This window comes from Rhineura floridana, chromosome 9, assembly GCF_030035675.1.
Source record: "Rhineura floridana isolate rRhiFlo1 chromosome 9, rRhiFlo1.hap2, whole genome shotgun sequence".
NCBI lineage: Eukaryota > Metazoa > Chordata > Lepidosauria > Squamata > Rhineuridae > Rhineura > Rhineura floridana.
In genome coordinates, this window is record NC_084488.1 from 32,624,210 (window position 1) to 32,645,615 (window position 21,406).

The window sequence follows — 21,406 nt, forward strand, 5'->3', positions numbered from 1 at the left end:
TCTTTTCCTTCTTGTCTTCCACTTTTAAAAAAAGGATTTTTTAACCTTTGCTACTTTTGTTCTTACTGCTTGTGGAAGGGAGCTGGCAAGACCACACAAAGGAATCTTTAATGTGGGTTGCAATTGATAAGCAGATGGAGAAGAAAAGGCAGAGGCAGCTCAAGTCAGTCTTCCATGGTGAAGCATATGAGTATGCAAAGCCAGACAGTGGCAGCAGAGATGGGCACACCCATAGAGGGATAGCCACACTCGGAGCAGAGGCTAAAACAGGAAATTGTGGCAGATCCAGCCCAGCTTAAAAAGGTGCTGGTAAGAGAGCAAGCCCTACAGAGAGTTCTTTTTTCCTGCCCTGCTGATGCTCTATGAAAGCTTTTCTATACTCAGAGCTAGAGTGTAGGGCCAATTGTGACCACCAGAAGGCACGGCCGTGCAACTTGGGTGAACAAATATTTGCCTCCAAGTCCCTTTTATTCAGCCAGTAAACTCTTTCCAGCTCAAATTTTTCCTGCCCCAACTTGGTGATAAAGTACACAGCAATTTCCAGCCCCTCACTGAACACTCAGAGCAGCTCTCACAGCCTCAGCGCCTAAGGGGGAGGAATTGGCTCATGGTAAGTTAGCCAAGCCCCAAATACAGTAGGGCCCTGCTTATACGGCGGGTTAGGGACCAGGCCCCCGCTGTAAAGCGGAACCCATTGACTAATGGGTTGCATCACGCGAAAATGCCGCAAAAGTGCAAAATCTGCTTTTAAACGGGGAATTTCCCCTAACTGAAAGCCACCGCATCAGCGGAACGCTGGAAAACGAAATGCTGTAAAGCGGGGCCGTACTATAAGCACAAACATATGAGAGTCTTAGAAAGCAAGCTTAAAGGCTCTACCTATATAATAATAATAATTTTAATTTATAATGCCGCCTCCTGTTCATTAACATAATGATTATGAATCTCTAAGCCTAAAGATTTAACAAAATGGGTTGAGCATAACTCTGCCTCTCGGGTGCCAGCATGGGACTATGTCATCAGAATATGCACCCTTTCACTTTGGGCGTGTTCCTCAGGACCACAGTACTTGTCTAGAATCAGACAAAGAAGAGAGGCATTAGAGTTTGCCATCTCATTCATTCCCCCCTCCCATTGCTTGCCACTTATCTTAATCATTCATAATACAAACCCATACAAATGTGGAACATCATAGCATCTGCATGTGTCCATCAGGATGATATCCTGACTGGATCTCTTGCTACTGAAAGTACAGCAGTACCTGTGGTCTACCTACCAGGGTCTGGGGAGTCATGGATTCCTAATTATGTCCCATTGAGCTACCTTTGGCCCATTATAAATGGGGTACATTTAGGGGCCATCTTACACATCCACACGGGTTCCTGACACATAGCACAAACAGTATCAAACCTAAGGCAGCTTATTCTCAAAGTACAAGCACAGAGGAAAGTAGATGCTATAGGCCTCGTTCATCTGCTGGACATGATCAAGTCAGGTATAGATCAAGTTACATTCCAGAACTCTTCAACAGACCTTGTCTTCCTTACAAGAACATGTATTCCCCACAGGGCTCACAAATTCATTTCCATCTCATACCAGATTAATCCTCCCTCTTGTGGTTGGGCTGTCAACACTGGACAAAGGGTAGCCCATTGAAAAATTCTGTCGGTACAATAATGATGAATGCCAGCTTGCAGGGCTGTGGAGTAAACTACCAACAGCTCACAGTTTAGGGCAGGTAGAATTTCATGAAGGCAGTCCTTACTCAGCATAATGAGCTAGATTCCTGAATGGCTGGCTTCTTCCTCACACATTTCTTCCTCTGGTTGGCCTTCACACACATCTTTTACTACTGACAGACGGCACTACAACTTATGTGTGTATCTATCCCTGGGGAAGACACCAGGTCAAGGTCACTTCACAAAACAAAGGTGCTCCTGAGCTGGGTGGAGCATTATCTATTATCACTCACAGTGCAGCACATGATGAACAAACAGATCAGAGCTTGGAAAAGTTACTTTTTTTGAACTACAACTCCCATCAGCCCCAGCCAGCATGGCCACTGGATTGGGCTGTTGGGAGTTGTAGTTCAAAAAAGTAACTTTTCCAAGCTGTGAAACAGATACAGTAACAGATTATATAAGCAAACTTCAGATAATGCCAGGAGGGTGAACAAGCAGTTCAGAAACATTCTCTCAAATTGGCATGGCCGGAAGGCCTGCTTATGCACTTCCTCCCTTTTTCCTTATTAGGAAGAAGATTCACAAGGTTCATCAAAAGAGGGCTTCAGCAGTCATTGTGGCAACTTGATTGGCCCAGGGGGAGTAGTTCTTGCTTGCAGCAGTGTCTCCTCCCCAAAGGTTGCCTCTGTTACCATCGGCCTTCTGACATAAGGCCTGGTTTAGCATCCAGTTCCAACTTCGCTGAAGTTAGCCTAGAGGGCAGGGGTACCCAGTCATACACTTTTCATAGAAGGTACACAAACAGGATATCTAAGGCTACCTTATGGACATTCCCCAGTTGGTGCTACAGGAAAGCTAGACAGTCTTCAGGTGAGGGTATTGGAGCTCCTTCTGTGACCAAGCAGGGCTAGATCAGGGACTTAACCTAACACCAGGTGTCAGTCCTAGCCTCAGTCTGAATACACACATAGCCATTACTATACAGCCACAAGAGTGGCTGTATACTATAGTCAGTATGGATTTTTCGCATTCTGCAATGTTACCCCCATGCAAAAAACCTTGTGGTTTAAGAACACACCTATAGCCAACAGATATTTCTATCAAATGTTGAAAAGCAGGGAAATTGGGCAGCTATAGTGAATGCACCAGGGAAGCAGGAGACCTGACCTCCTCTCAGATATTGTACTGCCCTACAAATTTGTCAAAATGCAAACACAATTTGGGTTGGTCTTTCACAGTCCAATCCACTTCCTGTGTAGCTTGGAATAATTTGGTAACGTGCCTCTGAGCATATGGCGAATGGTGGCAGGGAGGAAGCAACAATATTAAAACAGTTGGTATAGTTCAGGTAGTCACCTTAAATATGTTTGATTTACTTTTCAATTTTAGTGAAGTTTCCTATAGTATATCATTTTCTTTTGCATTTGTTTCTGTGAATATGTGAAGTACAGCAATGCATTGCAACACTAAAACAAAGCTCTAAAAACAATTGTGGAATAAATGGCACTGACTGTTCTGCAGAATAGTTTCCAATGGACATCAGTTTGCACAAGATAAAACAGTGGGAGGTGAAATATATTCTAGAAAAATTCTAGGTTTGCTCTATGTTTTTAATTGACCATGCCCACTTTTCCTTAAGTGGAGTAGTTTAAGCAAAGCAGGCTAAAAACATGCATCTTGGGCAGGTCAAGTTTGTTTTTTCCAACAGATAGCCATTGCTTAAGTAGCAACATATTATAATCAGTCTGATTTTACATGAAACTGAAGTTTCAGATTCAACTGTTCATGCACCCAAAATAGAAATAGAGCATAACCTCCAGTTTGAAACACAAAAGGTTGTTTTCACCATCATATGACATTGACCAATAAGGCTTTGAAATTAATAAAAATAAATGACACAGATTTCTAGGATGAATAATGAAATATAATTTTCTAGGTTAGATTGAAAAGAAGCAAAGCAAGAAGACGACCAAGAAACATACCAACATGTAATTCTCCATCTTTGGAGACGGCAATGTTGCCACCACTCACCATATGCTCAGAGGCATATGTTACCAAATTCTTCCAAGCTACACAGGAAGTGGATTGGACTGTGAAAGACTGGACTGTTTGCTTTTGACAAATTTGTGGGGCGGTACAATATCTCAGAGGTCTCCTGGTCCCCTGATGCATTCACTATAGCTACCCAATTTCTCTGCTTTTTGATAGAAATACCTTTTGGCTATAGGTGTGTTCTTAAACCACAAAGTTTTTTGCCTATTAGTGAATTTCTCTGCTTTTTAATCTGGGAGGTAAGAAATGAGATCCTGTGCAAATTTGCTGAGAATGGATTGATCATTTGCATGCTTGAGTTCATAAGTTCATGCTTAGGATAAGTGAAATTGACCACGGGATGGTGAAGGGAGGAGGAGGGCAGGTTTGATCATTTGCATGTTTGAGTTTGTGGGATTTACTCCCGTGCAATCATGCTTACGACAGGCAAAACTGATCATGGGGGGGAGGGGGTAAAGAAAGGGGGAGGGGAGGGGAGGTTTGATCATTTGTATGCTTTTTTAGTTCAGTGGGATTTACTCTTGTGCAATCATGCTTATGATAGGTGAAACTGACCTGAGGGAGGGGGAGGGGAGGAAATTGGATGGGTGGGCACTGGGCAGAGGGGAAGCCCGTTTCTTTTCCAAAAGGAAAACATTGTGAACCATATCATTTAATACATTTAATCACAGGAAGTGGATTGGACTGTGGAAGACCAACCCCAATCATGTTTGCGTTTTGACAAATTTGTAGGGTGGTATAGTATCTCAGAGAGGAGGTCAGGTCTCCTGCTCCCTTGGTACATTCACTATAGCCGCCCATTTTCCCTGCTTTTTAAAGGTTGATAGAAATATCTGTTGGCTATAGGTATGTTCTTAAACCACAAGGGTTTTTTTGCCTATTAGTGAATATATAATTCTTTTGACTTAGCCACCCTTTGAGCTATGCACAGTTCCACTCCAGCTTCTGTCCTTAAATGGATTCCTTTCTGAATGCCATAACATCAGCAAGGCAGGTCCTTACTCAGTACATTATTTGTCAGTAAAGAGCTGCATGTAGTCCATAACAGTGTAATTCTGATCCTATGTTTGTCTAAAGTAATGATAATAACTTCATTTTTCACAGAGCACAGCAGCTACTGTTACCTTCTTTATGTCCTCATCCTCTCACCTTTCTGAGTAGGCATGGCAGATGTTCTTGGACTTCATGCACATATATAAACAGTGCAAAATATTTCAGACAGACACTTAGTTGTTCGTTTCTTTTTCATCCTAGATCCTTAGGACAGAAGGCAAGACCTTACAGAGGCCACATAGATTAAGCATGTGTAGCTGTGGCATATCAGAGTCTGCATCTTAGGCCTCCTAGTGGAATCACAGTACATTCCTTTAGGTAACAGCTGCAGCTTTAACCAACAGTGGTAATCTTCAGGACATTTTCAGGGCAGCTTCATAGACATCTGTGTGCACATTTACAAGACACTATAAACTGCTCCTACATGCATACATGGAGGTGGCCTTTGGAAGCGATATGCTGTAACATGTTTTGCTTCGGTGAGCGGTGTGCAGATTCCCACCCTAGGTACATACACGCTCTGGTACTTCCCACTGTAGGCTGACTTTCATTATGCTAGGAAAATGGAACATTGGTTACTTGCCGTGAATGGATTTTTTCTAGCAGAACAAGTAAGCCAGCCACGGTCTCACCCTGCATGCAAACGCTCACTACAAGGCTCATACACCAGTCACTATACAGAGGGACTGTGACACTCCTCAGCAGAATTAAGTGATAGCCATGTTTAAGGTCTGTTTTTTATCTAGTTTTCCATGCTATATTCTGTATATATGCGTTATCGTTACAGTTATCTGTGGTCTAGGCTTGAACAGCAAAGTAAAACTGAAAGAGAAAGGATGGATGGAGGAAGTGATAAAATTTAGTCACATTGTTTCCTGCCTAGGGCAAGTAAGAGGACACAGTTAACCCATCAACTATGTAGGCTAGCTTGTGTATTCTGCCAGAAAAAGCCAATTCATGGTAAGTAACCAATGTTCCATTCTGAAAGCAAACCCAGCCAGTATTCTGGCCACTGCATTTTGGACCAGTTTCTGAGTCGTCTTCAAGGACAGCCCCACACAGAGCACATTGCAATAATCCAAACTGGAAGTTACCAGAGCATGGAGTACTGTTGTCAGGTCATCTCTGTCCAAAAGGGACATATTTGGTGAACCAGCTGGAGCTGGAAATAGGTACTCCTAACCACTGAGGCCACCTGAGGCTCCAGTGACCAATACTGGATCAAGGAATACCCCCAAGCTACAAACCTGCTCCTTCCAGGGGAGTACAGCCCCATCCAGAACAGGCCATCCTCCCATCACCTGGACTCAAGAACATAATACCCTGTCTTTTCAGGATTCAGTTAGTTTGTTGGCCCACATCCAGCCCATCACTACCTCCCCACACCTGTCTAGCACCTCAACCACCTCTCCCACTTAAGATGGAACAGAGAGGTCGAGCTGAGTGTTATCTGCATATTGGTGACACTTCAAAACCACAGCCAGTGTGGTGTAATAGTTAAGGTGTTGGACTATAACCTGGGAAACCAGAGTTCAAATCCCCACTCAGCCATGAAGCTCATTGAGTGATCTTGGGCCAGTCACCATCTCTGAGCCTAACCTACCTCACAGGATTGTTGTGACAATAAAATGGGGAAAAGAGAATCACATATGCCACTTTGAGCTCCTTGGAGGGAAGGTGGGATACAAATATAATAAATAAATAATAAAACTCCTGCTGACCACTCCCAGCAGCTTCATATTGTGGAAGAAGCAAAGCTTCCTGTTGTGTTTGAACCAGATCTTGCCAGAGGCACTTTATTAAAACAAAACCAGCAGCTGCTCAGAGAGAAATTCAGACTGATAAGGAGGCTCCCTATAAGCCCAAAAAGTTCTCTCCCATAGGAAGTTTTCAGCACACTCTTATGGCAAAATTTCTAAGGTACACAGAAAGCTGATTTCTTATAATCACATAAACATCTTTTAGCTACCCAGGTGGCAGTTGCGGACGAGGAAGGGGCTGGCTTGTGCGTCTGTGGCAAGCTGAGCAGGCCCTAGCCAGCTGGGGAGGACTTGCCTCAAAGGGAGGCAATGGTAAAACTACCTCTGAGTACCTCTTACCATGAAAACCCTATTCATAGGGTCGCCATAAGTCGGGATCGACTTGAAGGCAGTCCATTTCAATTTTCAATGGAACACCAGTGCTATGCTTATCTACTTGTGGTTAGAAAGCTGAACATCAGCAGTTTCTCAGATCATTCTGTGACATATCTTGCAACATGTTCTTTACAGCATATTTCAATGCCATTCTACCCATCACCCCCTTCGTGCTGCAAGGTTTTGACCACAGTTTGAGGCCTATAAATTTTAATTCCACAATTGTCCCCTTTAGAGCTTCTACAGCTCAACTTAATCTCAAACTTCCAATTGCATTAAACCATTGATTACACTTTTCTCATATTCTTTCATTTCAATAATCTCCACATGCACGTTATGTATTTTCTGTTTTTGTTCTGGGTTCAAAGGCTTTTGCATTTGTTTCATAGTACAATTTAAGCAACATCATACAAGCATTATGATGGCATAAATTCCAACTAATACAGCAAGTAATACTAATAAGTATGTATTACGACGGTAGAGCCAAGTGATTCAAAAATAGAAATGAACCATAAACTGTCTGATGGAGCTTAGCAGCTTCTTTTCTAATTTGACTGGTCAAATCATGAATGGTCTCAGAATTTTCTGGAATATACGTACAGCATTCCTCTCCAGTGAAAGCACATGCCACTCCTTTACAGTCTAACATGAAATCTAGAGCCAACCTATTTTGGAGGACCATAGTCCTGATGGCCAATAATTCAGTAATTGAGGGAATCAGCTGTGTCATTACTCACTTGTTCCAATATATAGTAGATAACAACCTGATCTCTTTAATGGTTCGAGCAACACCATAGGCAGGGAACAGAGTAGCTCCGAAGCTTTCAGCTTTGGTGATCTCCCTTTTATTTCAAAGTTGGCCCTTAGGCAGAGTGGGGAGGTGTCTTATGGCGGGCAGAATGTACCCCACATAGCAGGACCCAGACCAATCTGTGGGAAGCCAATGGTATGCATGATTCCCACATATATAAGAAGTAGTTCTATATGTTTTCATACCCTGGTGTTTAAAACTGTATTTTGCATTAAAGTATTGGGGTACTGAGATACTGAGAGTTGCATTATGCATTCTGATGATGGTGGTATTTTTGGAACAAGATAAAAGTATCATTGTATGTGCTCCACCCCACTGGCTTGGACCCTTTGTTTACATAACACAACAGTCCTTAGCCTAATCACAGGAACCTTCTTGGTCCAGTTGCTCAGGGTGGGCTTGTTCCATCTCTTAAATTTATCTGTCCCAGTCCCACTACATATAAAATCATTCCAGTTTAAAGTCCTCCACTCTGTGCACATATTTACCCATGAAAAAGCAATAGGCATCATAGGCACTCCATCTTCAGATTTATGGGGCACGTGTGAACATACCCAACAACTGGAGATATTTAGCTTTTGTGCATACTTATGCGAAAAGTGGAGGAAAGAGTTCTTGTAAGAATACCATGGATGTGCATGCGCCTCTCTTGTGGTTTGGTTGAACTGACTGCCCATCGTGCTAGCTCTCTACCAACTATCATTGGGGAACAACTTCTCAAGATCAGAGTTACTCAGTTGGCAGCTACCAAAGCCATACACTGTGGGAGGACTCACTCTCCATGGTGCTGCAGTCACAAAGGACCATTCCTGCTTCTCCCAGGTACATTCTGGCCAGAGGGGATGTAGTCAGACTAGTCTGGAGAGACCAAACAACAAGCCACACCCACTTTGGAAAGTGGGATCTAGGTGGAGGGCTTCTTTCTCTGAGATGGTACCTGGTCTGCTGAATATTTTCAGCTGCAACTTGGAGAGCAAATCCTCTTTGCCACTTGGTACTTGGCTCACAACTGGACTTTCATTGAGGGTGCTATTATGGCCCATTGCTGAAGGTTCCTTCTCTAATAGTCTCTTCTGCTGACAGGTGCTAGGCTCACTACCAGACTACAGAGGCTTACTTTTAGGAACAAGTATTTGTTGGCCCATATCCAGCCCATCACTGCCTACAGACACTTCAACCACCTCTCCCAATTAAGATGGAACGGAGAGGTAGAGCTGAGTGTCATTTGCATATTGGTGACACTTCATTCCAAAAGTGCTGATGACCATTCCAAGCAGCTTCATATAGATGTCAAATAGCATAGGATACAAGATGATATAGATGTTAAATAGCATGGCGACCTTGTGAGACACCACAGGAACGCTTCCATGGTGTCAAACAGAAGCCTCCCATAACTACTTCTGAGGAATGTCCCTGGAGGTAGGAGCAGAACCACTGAAGTACACTGCCCCCAATCCCCCCTCCCTGAACTGCTCCAGAATGTGGTCAATGATATCAAAAGCTTCCAAGAAATTAAGGAGAACGAGCCGGGTTGTACTCCCCAATCTCTCTTGACAAATGTCATTATCTAGGGTGATCAAGGCAGTTTCAGTGCCATGATTGGGTCTAAAGCCAGACTGAAATGGATCCAGATATTCAGTCTTCTCCAAGCATGCCTAAAGTTGAACCATCACTACCTGGTCAAGCATTTTGCCCAAAAAAGGGATATTTGCCACTGGGCAATAGTTATTTAACACTTCCAGGTCCAAAGAGGACTTCTAAAGGAGGGGGATGCACCACTGCCTCCTTCAAGGCAGATAGTACTCTACCCTCCTCCACTGATGCATTGATCACTCCCTGGACTCACCCATAGCCCCTCACAGCCAGATCTAAGAAACCAAGATGGGCAAGGCTCAAGGGGGTAGGTGATTGGCTATATTCGAGCAGCTTGTCCACATCCTCAGGTTGCAGTAATCAAAACTGATCCAGTATAGATGGGACTGACAGTGCACTGGATGCCTCCACTGGCCTTGCTCTGACCGTGGTATCCATCTCAAGCTGAATCTGAGCGATTTTGTCCCTGAAGTGCCTCCCAAAGTTATTACAAGCAGGCCTCTGAGGGTGTTAGAGTAAAACTCTTGGCCTGATGATAAAAGTCCACTCACCACTGGGAAAAACTCTACGGGGAGGCTCCTTGCAGATGCAATTGCGGCAGAGAAGTAGGCCGCTGCCATTGCCATATGGTAGATACGATAGTGTGACCTCACACATGCTCAGTCAGGTTCAGACTGCAATTTACACCACCTGCACTCTAGCTGTTTACCGTCCTGTTTCATTGCACACAGGTTACTGGAATACCAAGGTGACCTATGTGCTCCACAGCAATGGTGAGGGCACTCAAGAGCAATAATGTTGATGGCTCTATGCATCTCACCATTCCACAATATGACAAAGCCTCAACAGGAGAACCAGCCATGTCAGGCGGAAAATCTCCCAGAGCCATCAGGAATCCCTCAGATTCTGTAAGTCTCCAAGGGCAGACCATCTCAATAGGCCCCCACCCCTGCAGCACGAGGTAGCCGTATTCAGTCCAAGCATCATCAGAGAATTATCCATCCATGACAATGTGTTCACAATGAGCCCCACAATCAACCGAGCATTACCAAACCATCCTGCCACAAAAACCAGGTCAAGGTTAGCTCTGGCTACATGTGTCGGGCCAGTGATGTATCGAGACAGCCCCATGGTTATCACAGAGGCCATGAAGGCCCAGGCTGGCCCATTTGAGGGAGCCTTAGCATGGATATTGAAGTCCCCAACACTACAAAGGTTCTCCAACACCACATCTGAAATTACCTCTGCCAGCTAAGTCAGGGAGGTTGTAACGCAGCGGGGTGAGTGGTACACTCACTGTTTCTCTGGCCCAACAGTCTGAACAATCTCTCGAACCCAGACACAGTGTGGACTGGTATTCTGGTAAGGGAGATGAAATGTACGGATGATAGCAACCCCACCATGCCAACAGGATTGCATCAATCAGCACTATGCTAAAGAGCAGGAAGCAAAGCACTTCTGTACAAAACAAGAGGCACAAAGCAGGTATGAGCCCAGTCCATACAAACTGGATGTCTCCTCCATGCTCCTGGTTATGTAAGCGACCAATGTTCTGGTTCTGGGGGCACATGCACAAGTTACCCAGGAAACAGCTGAACTTGCCTAAACTAAACTGGAGAAGGATCCGAGAGGTGGCTGCCCTTAGTATTGCAAGAGTCCTTGCTAACCAAAGGAAGCCTCTGCTAAGCCATAATGGTCACTTTTGTAATGTCTAGCGAGAGTACTGGCTGAGGCCCAGGTACCAACTCTGCAAATGGCTTCCAGGGGGAATATGCTGGCACCCTAGTAGAATGGCCATAAATGTTCAAATCTAAAAGGAGAAAAGCACTCATACACTTTGGTGAATCACAGATGTATCCATTCAGCCAATCAGTCACAATTAATCCAACATAGGGAGGAAATATTGAAAGGAAAAGGATCAGATTGGCAGAAAAACGATCCTACAGGTAAATCGTTCAGACCACACAAATGTTTAGTCTATGCTGTGCCCATGCAGGATAGCAAAAGCAGACTTTGAGACCTGTGGAACCAAGAGTTTACTTTATGGAGAAAAGAAGGATCTGGGCAAAGAATAACTGCTTCCTTACTAAAGAAACACTGATTATTCGTCACTGACAAGATGGCAAGTTCAGAGACAATCCAACATTGTAACAACCAAAAATTTAAGCAGCAAAAGCTTGAGGGGTTCAAAGAGTGCTTTCAGAACAACATGAAGGCTCTCCACATCAGGAAGCTATGAATGAGAAAAGCCCCTCAAATCTTTGGATAGATGCCCAAAGGCCAATGGCCTTTTAACATTCAAAACAGAGGAAAGAGCAGAGGTTTGCCATTTTAGGCTATTACACCCGAGTCCTTGAGATTATTTATTTATATCCCACCCTTCCTCACAGTAGGAGCCCAGGGTGGCAAACAAAAGCACGAAAAACACTCTAAAACATCATAAAAAATTGAAAATATATTAAAACAAAACATCCTTAAAAACATATTAAAACATCTTAAAAAAAAAAGCTTTACAAATGTATTAATTCTAATTCACACACAGATGCATAAGCGGTCTTGGGGAAAGCCAAAGCAAGAATTGCCGCTCAACTGCCAAGTGGCCTGTCTCTGCCAGGCTGAGTCTAGATCCAATATATTCCTCTGGGTCAGAAGGTCCTGGACTAAAAGGAGGCACCACAGACCCTGGAAAGAGGCCAGCAAGTCAAGGCCTCCTGGGCCAAAAAGAGAGCCAGGAGGGCACCAGGTCTCACCTTCCTCAGATACCTTGTGAATCAACAGGGCTGGTGGGAAGACATTTTTTGGGCACTGGAGATTTAGTGTCATAGCCCTGTACTGCTTCATCCAGAAATCTGTAAATGAACCAGGTGTATGTCTTATGGTTGTTTGAGAAAGTTAAGGGATTGAGAACTGCATCTCCCACACCTGTTGAATCTGACTGAAAACTGGAAAAAGAAACTATTCTCTTGGGAGAACCGTTTGCTGTGCCTTTGCTATACTGTGCCTTTAAGGAGATTGGCCTCTGCCCAAACACTGAACATGCCCGTCTTCTACCCTTTCAGGTGTGCCTTTGCTGTCATATTTTCTTTATGGACTAAGACATGGCCAAAAAAAGAAAAATAGAAGGCAACAAAAGCCTGAAGGGTGAGGAAGATTGCTTGCAGCTCTCACTAGTTTATGCTGTGAACCAACTCATGATTGTTTCACACTCCTGAACATCCTTCCATAAAAATGCCCCTTCCCGAGGCTAGCATCAGTTGTGACAACAATCCAGGTAAGATTGTGAAGTTTGTGGAAGTCCCCCTTTTTTGGATAGGCCCTCTTAGCTTCCATAATTAGAGCACTTGAACCCATCAGGACTGGTAAAAGCATAAAATAATCATGTTCTACTTAGGCTATCTCTGAGTTGTTCCAAAAATAAGCAGAGGCATAATATTAACATGACTCCGTTTGCTGAAACAAGCCCAAATTTATCCGTCAAGCTCCTTGCAGCAAAAAGGTTGACCAGAAACCATACGTATTATGCCAAATGGTGCTGTATCAGTTGCTCCAAGAATTGTTCTTAGAACCTGCTCATAGCAGAAGCATCCAGGAAAGTTAAGGGTAACCTATTCCAGTGCAGCTTTCACAATCATCACATCAACATCAAGCATGTCCTCCTGTCAGCATGTCCTTTGTATAGCACTCAAGTAGTTCCAAGACTCCCAGTTCACAGGAAAGCTGTGTACAAATGTGGCCTTACTATTTCAACATAGTGTACTATGCCTCTAACTAGTGATTTGGGCTTACACAGGAAGAGGTACAACATTATCAAGTGCTACCAACAATAGATCCAAAAACTTAGCTGCTCCATTCCCATTCCAAATACTTTTTCGAATGTGGGGCAGATAAGAAAATATAGCCAAGCTATATATAGACAGGCCACTACTAACATCCATATAATCAAGTTAACCTCCTCTAATAGGAGGACCCACTATAGTAATTCAGATTACTGGCCACTATACTCCAGGCAGAGGTGCTAAATAAAAAGCTCCCAATGCAGACAAAAAATGGTTTTAAGTTAAAAAAAATATAAGCTTTAGGTTTATTGAAAATTAAATATTAGCAAGAGCAAGATTTGAAAAGTTTTTTTACAAAATGATTTCACATACAAGTCAGACATTCACAAACTGAAAACTACAAAAAGTACCTATTGGCAAGCAGAGTGCTAACCTTTGCATTGCAGTGTAATTGATATGAATAAGGCATGGAAGTCCTATTTGCACCAAATGTTTTTGACCTTTCAAAAACTAGATAAACCCTTGACTTTTATAACAGTGCTTCAGTAGTTCCCAAACTTTCACATCAGTTGTCTGCAAGAGTATTGGGTGAGCCACAGCAGATTCATGGAGCCAAGATTCACGGAGCCAAGATTCACACCGTATTTTCAAATCTGCTAGCTTGCCTGGCCAATATTGGATAAATTTAGGAATCACTGCTGTATTCAGTGGTTAGTGCATTAAGCCATATTTGTGCCACGTACTGGAGACACTCCTTAAGTGCTCAAATCAACCACTCCAAAGAGTCTTCTAGTAGTCATCTGTGTCTAACCCCAGTCTCTCACAATGCACAGTTATAGGTAATATGTTCACAGTTGCAATAGCTTCTTGCCCAAACTATTTTTCAATTGTTCTTTAACATGGCTCCAATTCAAACAATCAGTTTTATTAAGAAAGTATGCAAGAAAATTAATTTGAGCCATATTTATAGTTAAGACACTCACAGAACAGTTTTTTTATAGCAACATTCAATACTACATTTTAAATATTTGTGCAAATAGCAACAGAGTGCTGCATCTGAGGCAAAGTGTGATTTGCAAGACACTGAATGCATCATTAAAATTGTAAACTTGGACAGTTTTAAATCCTGCACTTTCCAACTAATCCGTGGAAATACGCAAATCACAGGATGATACATTCTCATTTGTATATAGTGCAAATAGAGTACAACTTTCCCATATAGTTTGATGCTGGATTGAATTTTTCTGTGTGCAGTTTTAGTGGTATCCTTCAAGTTGAAGTGATCCATGTGCAGAACTCATTAACAGAGAAAAATAACAAAAGCAGTTCTGATATAGTTCTCAAACCAGCGCTAGAAGTGCAAATGCTGCAAGAACTCCAGCTGTAGTTACAGCTAGACTAGGGTACTGTTTTAGTAAGTTCCAGACAGTTAGTCATTTTTACTGGTCTCTAGAGAAATACGTCAATATATCTTGAATTTTTATCAGTCGTTCTTTCAAAGATCTCATAGACAGCACAGACAGCTGATATCTAGGGTCCACAGGGAGGACAGCTAGAAGCCACCAGCACCAAGCAGGTCCATTAGCCATTTCCTAAACATAAGGAACAAAAAATAGAATGTAATAATTGTAACGAAGGGATTAAAACACAAGTGTTAAATGAACAGATTTTCTAGATCTAAAAACACATTTTTGCCTTTTCTCTCTTTGTTATCATTGATCCAACCACCAGTTCCGGAAAGCTAGACTTCAAGATAAAATGAGATGTTTTTAAAAAAAAACAAACCTGAAGAGTTTATTATTAGCTAGACTAGACACACAGCTTTCCAGCAATATTCTAGACCTTAATATCCATCAGATGTTCTAGTTGAAATGACCTGGATAGCTCAAAGGGTCTAACAAAGCCCTGTCCTTGCCCAAATACACCTTCGCTGCTCGCTTGACAATGCAAAGCATGCATCTGCCCACATCGACAGCACTCACCCATCCCACTATGATCATGCAGCTTCCTGGGCTCTGTTACATAATGCCATGGAAAGAGTTGAGCCTCAAAATAGCGTTGAGGAAGATTTATTCTTTAAATGTGAGTAGAAGAATATCCTGGAGAAAAGTTTTCAAGAGCAGACTTTTCCAAAGACAGATTTCATCGCCTCAGACAACCACACGTGTAACACACACACTAGGGTTTTTACAGTTCTTCAACAATAAACCTTAGTTGTCATGAGCTTAAGGCTTGCCTCTCCATCTTTTTGCTGCTGTCTGTTTTTTGCCTCACCATTACTGCTGTCACATCAGTTCCTATACCAGTCTTCTTACTGCTGCTGACAAGGACTACTAAAATAGATACTATATAGCCTCAGAATACCTGTATGTTTCCTTCCCTCTCTGGCATTGGACCAAAGTGCTGAAGTATCTGGCTACGAAATTTGTTTCTTAAGCTTTGGAACCAACTGCAAGCCTGGCTATATACAAATTTATGGAGCTCTCCGAGTTTCTTCATCTCACCTTCATCTTCAACCTGTGAATGAAGTGCAGCATAGTCACAATACAATAAGGCAATTAAGCTGTATAATTGTAACCATGGTCATGGCTTATGTTGCATACAAAAAGAAAAATTATTAATCTGAGTGTAGTCCATCTTAAAGAGGAGGGGGGAAATTAAGTGTCAAAGCAGTTTACCAAAATACTGCCACCAGCAGCAAATAGGTCACATATACAAGCTGGATTCAGACAGACAATTGTTCAAGCCATGGTTTGGAGGATTGGGAATAAGCTACTAGCTCAATCCTCTTTCCTAATATCTTCATAAATTTCTTCTTGATTTAATCAATCCAAGCCAGCCGTTATATTCAAAACAAGTTATGGTTTCAGAGGCCTCCCAAACCAAGATCAAACAGTAGTTTGCAATCCTAGTTTGGAAGGGAAAGCTGAAGTCATAGGTTGCTTTTTTGGGTAAAATGGCCAACTGGAAAACAGAGCAGAAAATAATGCATTAAGTTGTGTACAAAATGTAATGGGAAGTGCTTGAAGCTGTGAGCCATTCTCGATTCTTCAAAACCATACTTTGGAAAATTGTCTAAATATATCCAAGTTTTCACATTGCAATACATAAAGTTCTCATAAAAGCTCAATACCTATTAATGTCAGAGGCATCTCTCCAAATGCGGAGGGTCTGCCTGCATGAAACTATACCTAAACAGCAAGTTCAAGGCAGACGTTCTAATGGCTCAACAGTATTTTAACACACATTTAATGTGACCTAAAAATATAACCTTCAACACACATGCTTAAAATGGTGGTTTTACAAAACTCCTTCTTACTTTATTCTCTTGGGGCAAGTAGTATACATCCCAAGAGTACTCAAATGGTAAAATCACCTGTCCCATTTTTTGTGTCCTCCCTTTAACATTAAGATAGAAATTGGTTGGACTGTACATTCAGCTCAATTCTTCTGGAGCTAGAGTCAACCTCATAGCAGTAGAGAAGAAAAAAAAATAGGGGAGGGAGCATGTCTTCCAAACAATGGTTCCCTAAATAGTTTGCACTGCTTAGTTAAATCAAGTCTTCACTTAAACTCTGGAATTCAAATCTCTTACCATCCATCATAAAAAGTATGTTTTCCCTCCTTTTGAATACATTAGCAAAGGAATATTATATGCACATGCTTTATATGCAAATTAGTTTCAAGGGGTAACAATGCATCTTTTCTAAGCAGCAAGAGAAAGTGAAATCTCAGTACCTTTGTATCTTCCAGATACTCAATGTCTGCAGTGCAATAACCATCCTTCATCCCTCTTTGCAGAACTCTGAATCTCTTTAATCCAACTGTATCAACAACAGACCGTCCATCTGGCAGATAGTCAAGATTTCTAATGTACAGCATGCAGCCATAATCTGCAAAACTAGAAAAAGGGGTACTGTGTCAACACCACCTTAGAAACACCTTTTTGTATTTTTTAAAAATTGTGAAATACACACATACCCATTTTTAGGGTCACTGATACACATTCCAAATTGTTTTGTCCCTGTTTCTATACTCCTTCGAATCATCAGTCGGTATCTTGGCTCAAACACATGGAGGGGACAAGGCACAGTTGGGTAGGCCATGGTGCAAACAAAAATTGGAACATTCTTGGTCAAGCTGAAGTCAAAATATAAGAAATATATTAGTATTTTTAAAACCCACATTTCCCCAATAGCTCCCTTTTGCTACAAGTAAATACCAGGTCGTTGTTTTTACATACACTCCTTTCATCTCTTACAAAACTAGGCTTACCATCTGAAGATCGAAGATTTTTTAAAAGCCTAATTCTACTTGTCTTTTAAGTTGTCTTAATGGAATGTGAATATTCAATTAGCAGGAAAAAAAATTTCCCCATTTGTTTTTGTTGCAATTCTTAACCAATGTACTATTCAATAGCAATTTTTTTAAAAAAAATTTATGTGGTCACACACCAGCCATGTATAAATACAGGGGTAGAATATAATTTCAAAAGGAAAGTGTGTGGGGAGGGTGTGTAAGATCCTTCCCATAAAATGTTTTCCTCCCTCAGCTAGATTCCAATAGAGGAAGCAAGTCTGGCTGTAAGAAAAGTGACAGCAGAGTATAGACAACAAGGAGCTAAAGAAACAGGAGACTGCATCTCCAAGTTTAATCCAACCTTTTAATCTTAAAATTAGGCCCTCAGTCCTTGCATTATACATAATTGGAGTAGATCTGTATTTAAAAAGACAAAGTCTGTCACCATCATTGGTGGTGCAGACCTAAGATACAGGGAAGCCAGGTTCAAATTGCTACATGGCCATCAAGTCCATCAAATCCTATGAATAAGTCTCTATCTCAGCATTGAGTGCCTGTATACTATAGTCAGCCCAGTGCCCACTCATCCAATTTCCTCCCCTCCTCCTCCCTCCTCAAGTCAGTTTCACCTATCCTAAGCATGATTGCACAGGAGTACATCCCACTGAACTTAAAAAGCATATAAATGATCAAACCTGCCCTCCCCTCCTCCTCCCTCTTGCCCCTTCCCCATCCCCTTCCAATCCCTTCCTCCCCCTCCCCCTTCCTCCCCCTCCCACATGGTCAGTTTTACCTATCCTAACCATGATTGCACAGGAGTAAATCCCACTGAACTCAATGTATGCAAATGGTCAATCAATTCTCAGCAACCTTGCACAGGATCCCATTTCTTACCTCCCAGATTAAAGAGCAGAGAAATTCATGAATAGGCAAAAAAACCCTTGCAGTTTAAGAACATACCTATAGCCAACAGATATTTCTATCAAATGTTAAAAAGCAGGGAAATTGGGCGGCTATAGTGAATGCACCAGGGAAGCAGGCGACATGACCTCCTCTCTGAGGTATTGTACTGCCCTACAAATTTGTCAAAAGCAAACACGATTTGGGTTGGTCTTCCACAGTCCACTCCACTTCCTGTGTAGCTTGGAATAATTTGGTAACATGTGCCTCTGAGCATATGGCGAATGGTGGCAATATCTGCAATCAGCCCAAAGAACAGAAACAAGACGTGCTATGCTGATCTTGTTTTAGCAGGGAGGAAGCAACAATATTAAAACAGTTGGTATAGTTCAGATAGTCACCTTAAATATGTTTGATTTACTTTGCAATTATAGTGAAGTTTCCTATAGTAAATCATTTTCTTTTGCATTTGTTTCTGTGAATATGTGAAGTACAGCAATGCATTGCAACACTAAAAAAAAGCTCCAAACATAATTGTGGAATAGATGGCACTGACTGTTCTGCAGAATAGTTTCCAATGGACATGAGGAGTGTCTCAGTTTGCACAAGATAAAACAGTGGCAGGTGAAATATATTCTAGCAAAATTCTAGGTGTGCTCTATGTTTTTAATTGACCATGCCCACCTTTCCTTAAGTGGAGTAGTTTAAGCATAGCAGGCTGGAAACATGCATCTTGGGCAGGCCAAGTTTGCTTTTTCCAACAGCTAGAGTGATTGCTTAAGTAGCAACATATTGTAATAAGTCTGAGTTTACATCAAATTGTGGTTTCAGATTCAACTGTTCTAAAAAATAAAAATAGAGCATAACCTCCAGTCTGAAACACAAAAGGTTGTTTTCACCATCATATGACATTGACCAATAAAAAAGTTTCAAAATTAATAAAAATAAATTTGACACAGATTTCTAGATGAATAATGAGAGAAATATAATTTTCTAGGTTAGATTGTCTGTAGAAACAGTAGTAACACAGAAAAGAAGCAAAGTAAGAAAAACACCAGCAAACATACAAACATGTAATTCTCCATCTTTGGAGATGGCAGGTATTGCCACCACTCATGATATGCTCAGAGGCACATGTTACCAAATTATTCCAAGCTACACAGCAAGTGGATTGGACTGTGAAAGATCAACCCAAATTGTCTTTGCGTTTTGACAAATTTGTAGGGCAGTACAGTATCTGAGAGGAGGTCAGGTCTCCTGCTCCCCTGGTGCATTCACTATAGCGGCCCAATTTCCCTGCTTTTAAATGTTTGATAGAAATATCCATTGGCTATAGATATGTTCTTAAATTATTATTATTATTATTACCTTTATTTATACCCCGCCATTTTTCCAAAACTGGAACTCATGGCGGCTTCCAGATAAAAAATACATATAATTAAAAACATACAAAGTCTACATTAAAATAAGATTAAACTATTTCCAATATTAAAACCATACACACATATAGCTAAAAAAGTTCAAACTAGTTTAAAAATGATATAATAGACATTAGCAATGCAGCACCCTTCACACCCTATCCTTAGCCTTCAATTCCAAAGGCTTGTTGGAATAGGAAGGTCTTTGCTTGTCGGCGGAAGGACTGCAAAGAGGGGGTCATTCTTACCTCCCTAGGAAGGGAATTCCAAAGCCTAGGGGCAGCCACTGAGAAGGCCCTCTCACGCGTCCCCACTAGTCGTACTTGAGAAGATGTGGGTATTGAGAGAAGGGCCTCTCCTGAGGATCTCAGGGCCCAGGCAGGCTCATACAGGGAGATATGGTCTGATAAATAGCCTGGACCTAAGCCGTATAGGGCTTTATAGGTCAACACCAGCACTTTGAATTGTGTCCGGAAACAGACTGGCAACCAGTGGAGCTTTTTTAACAGGGGCGTAGTACGGTCCCTGTAACCAGCCCCAGTTAGCATTCTGGTTGCAGCACGTTGTACCAACTGAAGTTTCCGAACAGTCTTCAGAGGCAGCCCCACGTAGAGCGCGTTACAGTAATCTAAACGGAATGTAACTAAGGCATGTGTCACCGTGGCCAGATCAGACAGCTCAAGGAACGGGCGCAGTTGGCGCACTAATCTTAATTGTGCAAAAGCACTCCTGGCCACTGCAGAAACCTGGGACTCCAAATTTAACGCTGAGTCCAGGAGCACACCCAAACTGCGAACCTGTGTCTTCAGGGGGAGTGTAACCCCATCCAGCACAGGCTGTATCCCTATTCCCTGATTCGCCTTACGACTGACCAGGAGCACCACAAGGTTTTTTGCCTATTAGTGAATATCTGTCTCTGACTGGCTTTTTTCCATGCTTATACCCCACAGGTACTGGGTTACTGGTAAGTTATGGGTTCAGAGGAAATAAGCAAGACTGAATGGTGGCAGCATCATGGGTTGAGGAGAACTATTGGATTGAATAGTGTCTTTAAATACCAGACCACAGAGAAAACATTTTACATCAAATGCATTACAATGTACATTACAATACAAATGTCAGAACAGATTACACAACATCTATTCAAGCTTAATTCAAATAGACAGGATTCCTTCACAGTATAATGCGAGACTATACTTTGAAAAACCAGGTAACTAAAAAGTTGGTTGACGAAAGAAAGCTGTTCAAAAACAGGTACAACTGGACTTCCGGGAAGGATTGCTTTGCTTGTGCCTGCCTCTGAGACGAGCTCTCGTCTCAGAGGAAGCTTTTTCAGTTTTAAAACCAGCCAAAAGGTTTTTTTTACTGGTAAAATTTCTCCCAGGCAAGGGAGAAACGAAGAGATCATCCACAAGCTTCGTTGTGTTTGTTGGGGGACTTGAATTCATTAGGAACGAAGGACCAGCCAGCAACGTCGGACGGAGCTAGGAATTTCAAGCAAGCTCAAACTGATTAAGCGAGACGTTTTTCTTTTCTTCAAAGAAAAACAGATAACAGGCAAGCATTCTTCTGTCTATCCTTATCATTTGGCTTAAATTGTTGCAGTAAAAGAGATTTGTTAAAAGAATCAGCAGTAAAGAATCCCTGGGTGAGTTATAACTTTTCTCTCTTATACACGGAATTAAGG

General features: G+C 42.0%; 1 protein-coding gene across 1 annotated transcript in view; it reads right to left on the reverse strand.

Moving 5' to 3' along the window:
* Positions 1-13,376: 13,376 nt before the first annotated feature.
* The window catches only part of LONRF1 (LON peptidase N-terminal domain and ring finger 1), a 33,430-nt gene continuing 25,400 nt past the window's right edge, over positions 13,377-21,406 (reverse strand). The window contains exons 9-12 of the mRNA XM_061583074.1: positions 17,084-17,242; positions 16,841-17,003; positions 15,467-15,619; positions 13,377-14,694 (exon numbers count right to left, since the gene is read on the reverse strand). Coding sequence (XP_061439058.1) covers positions 14,542-14,694; positions 15,467-15,619; positions 16,841-17,003; positions 17,084-17,242 — 628 coding nt within the window. The 3' untranslated portion in view covers positions 13,377-14,541. The remainder of the gene's footprint in view (positions 14,695-15,466; positions 15,620-16,840; positions 17,004-17,083; positions 17,243-21,406) is intronic.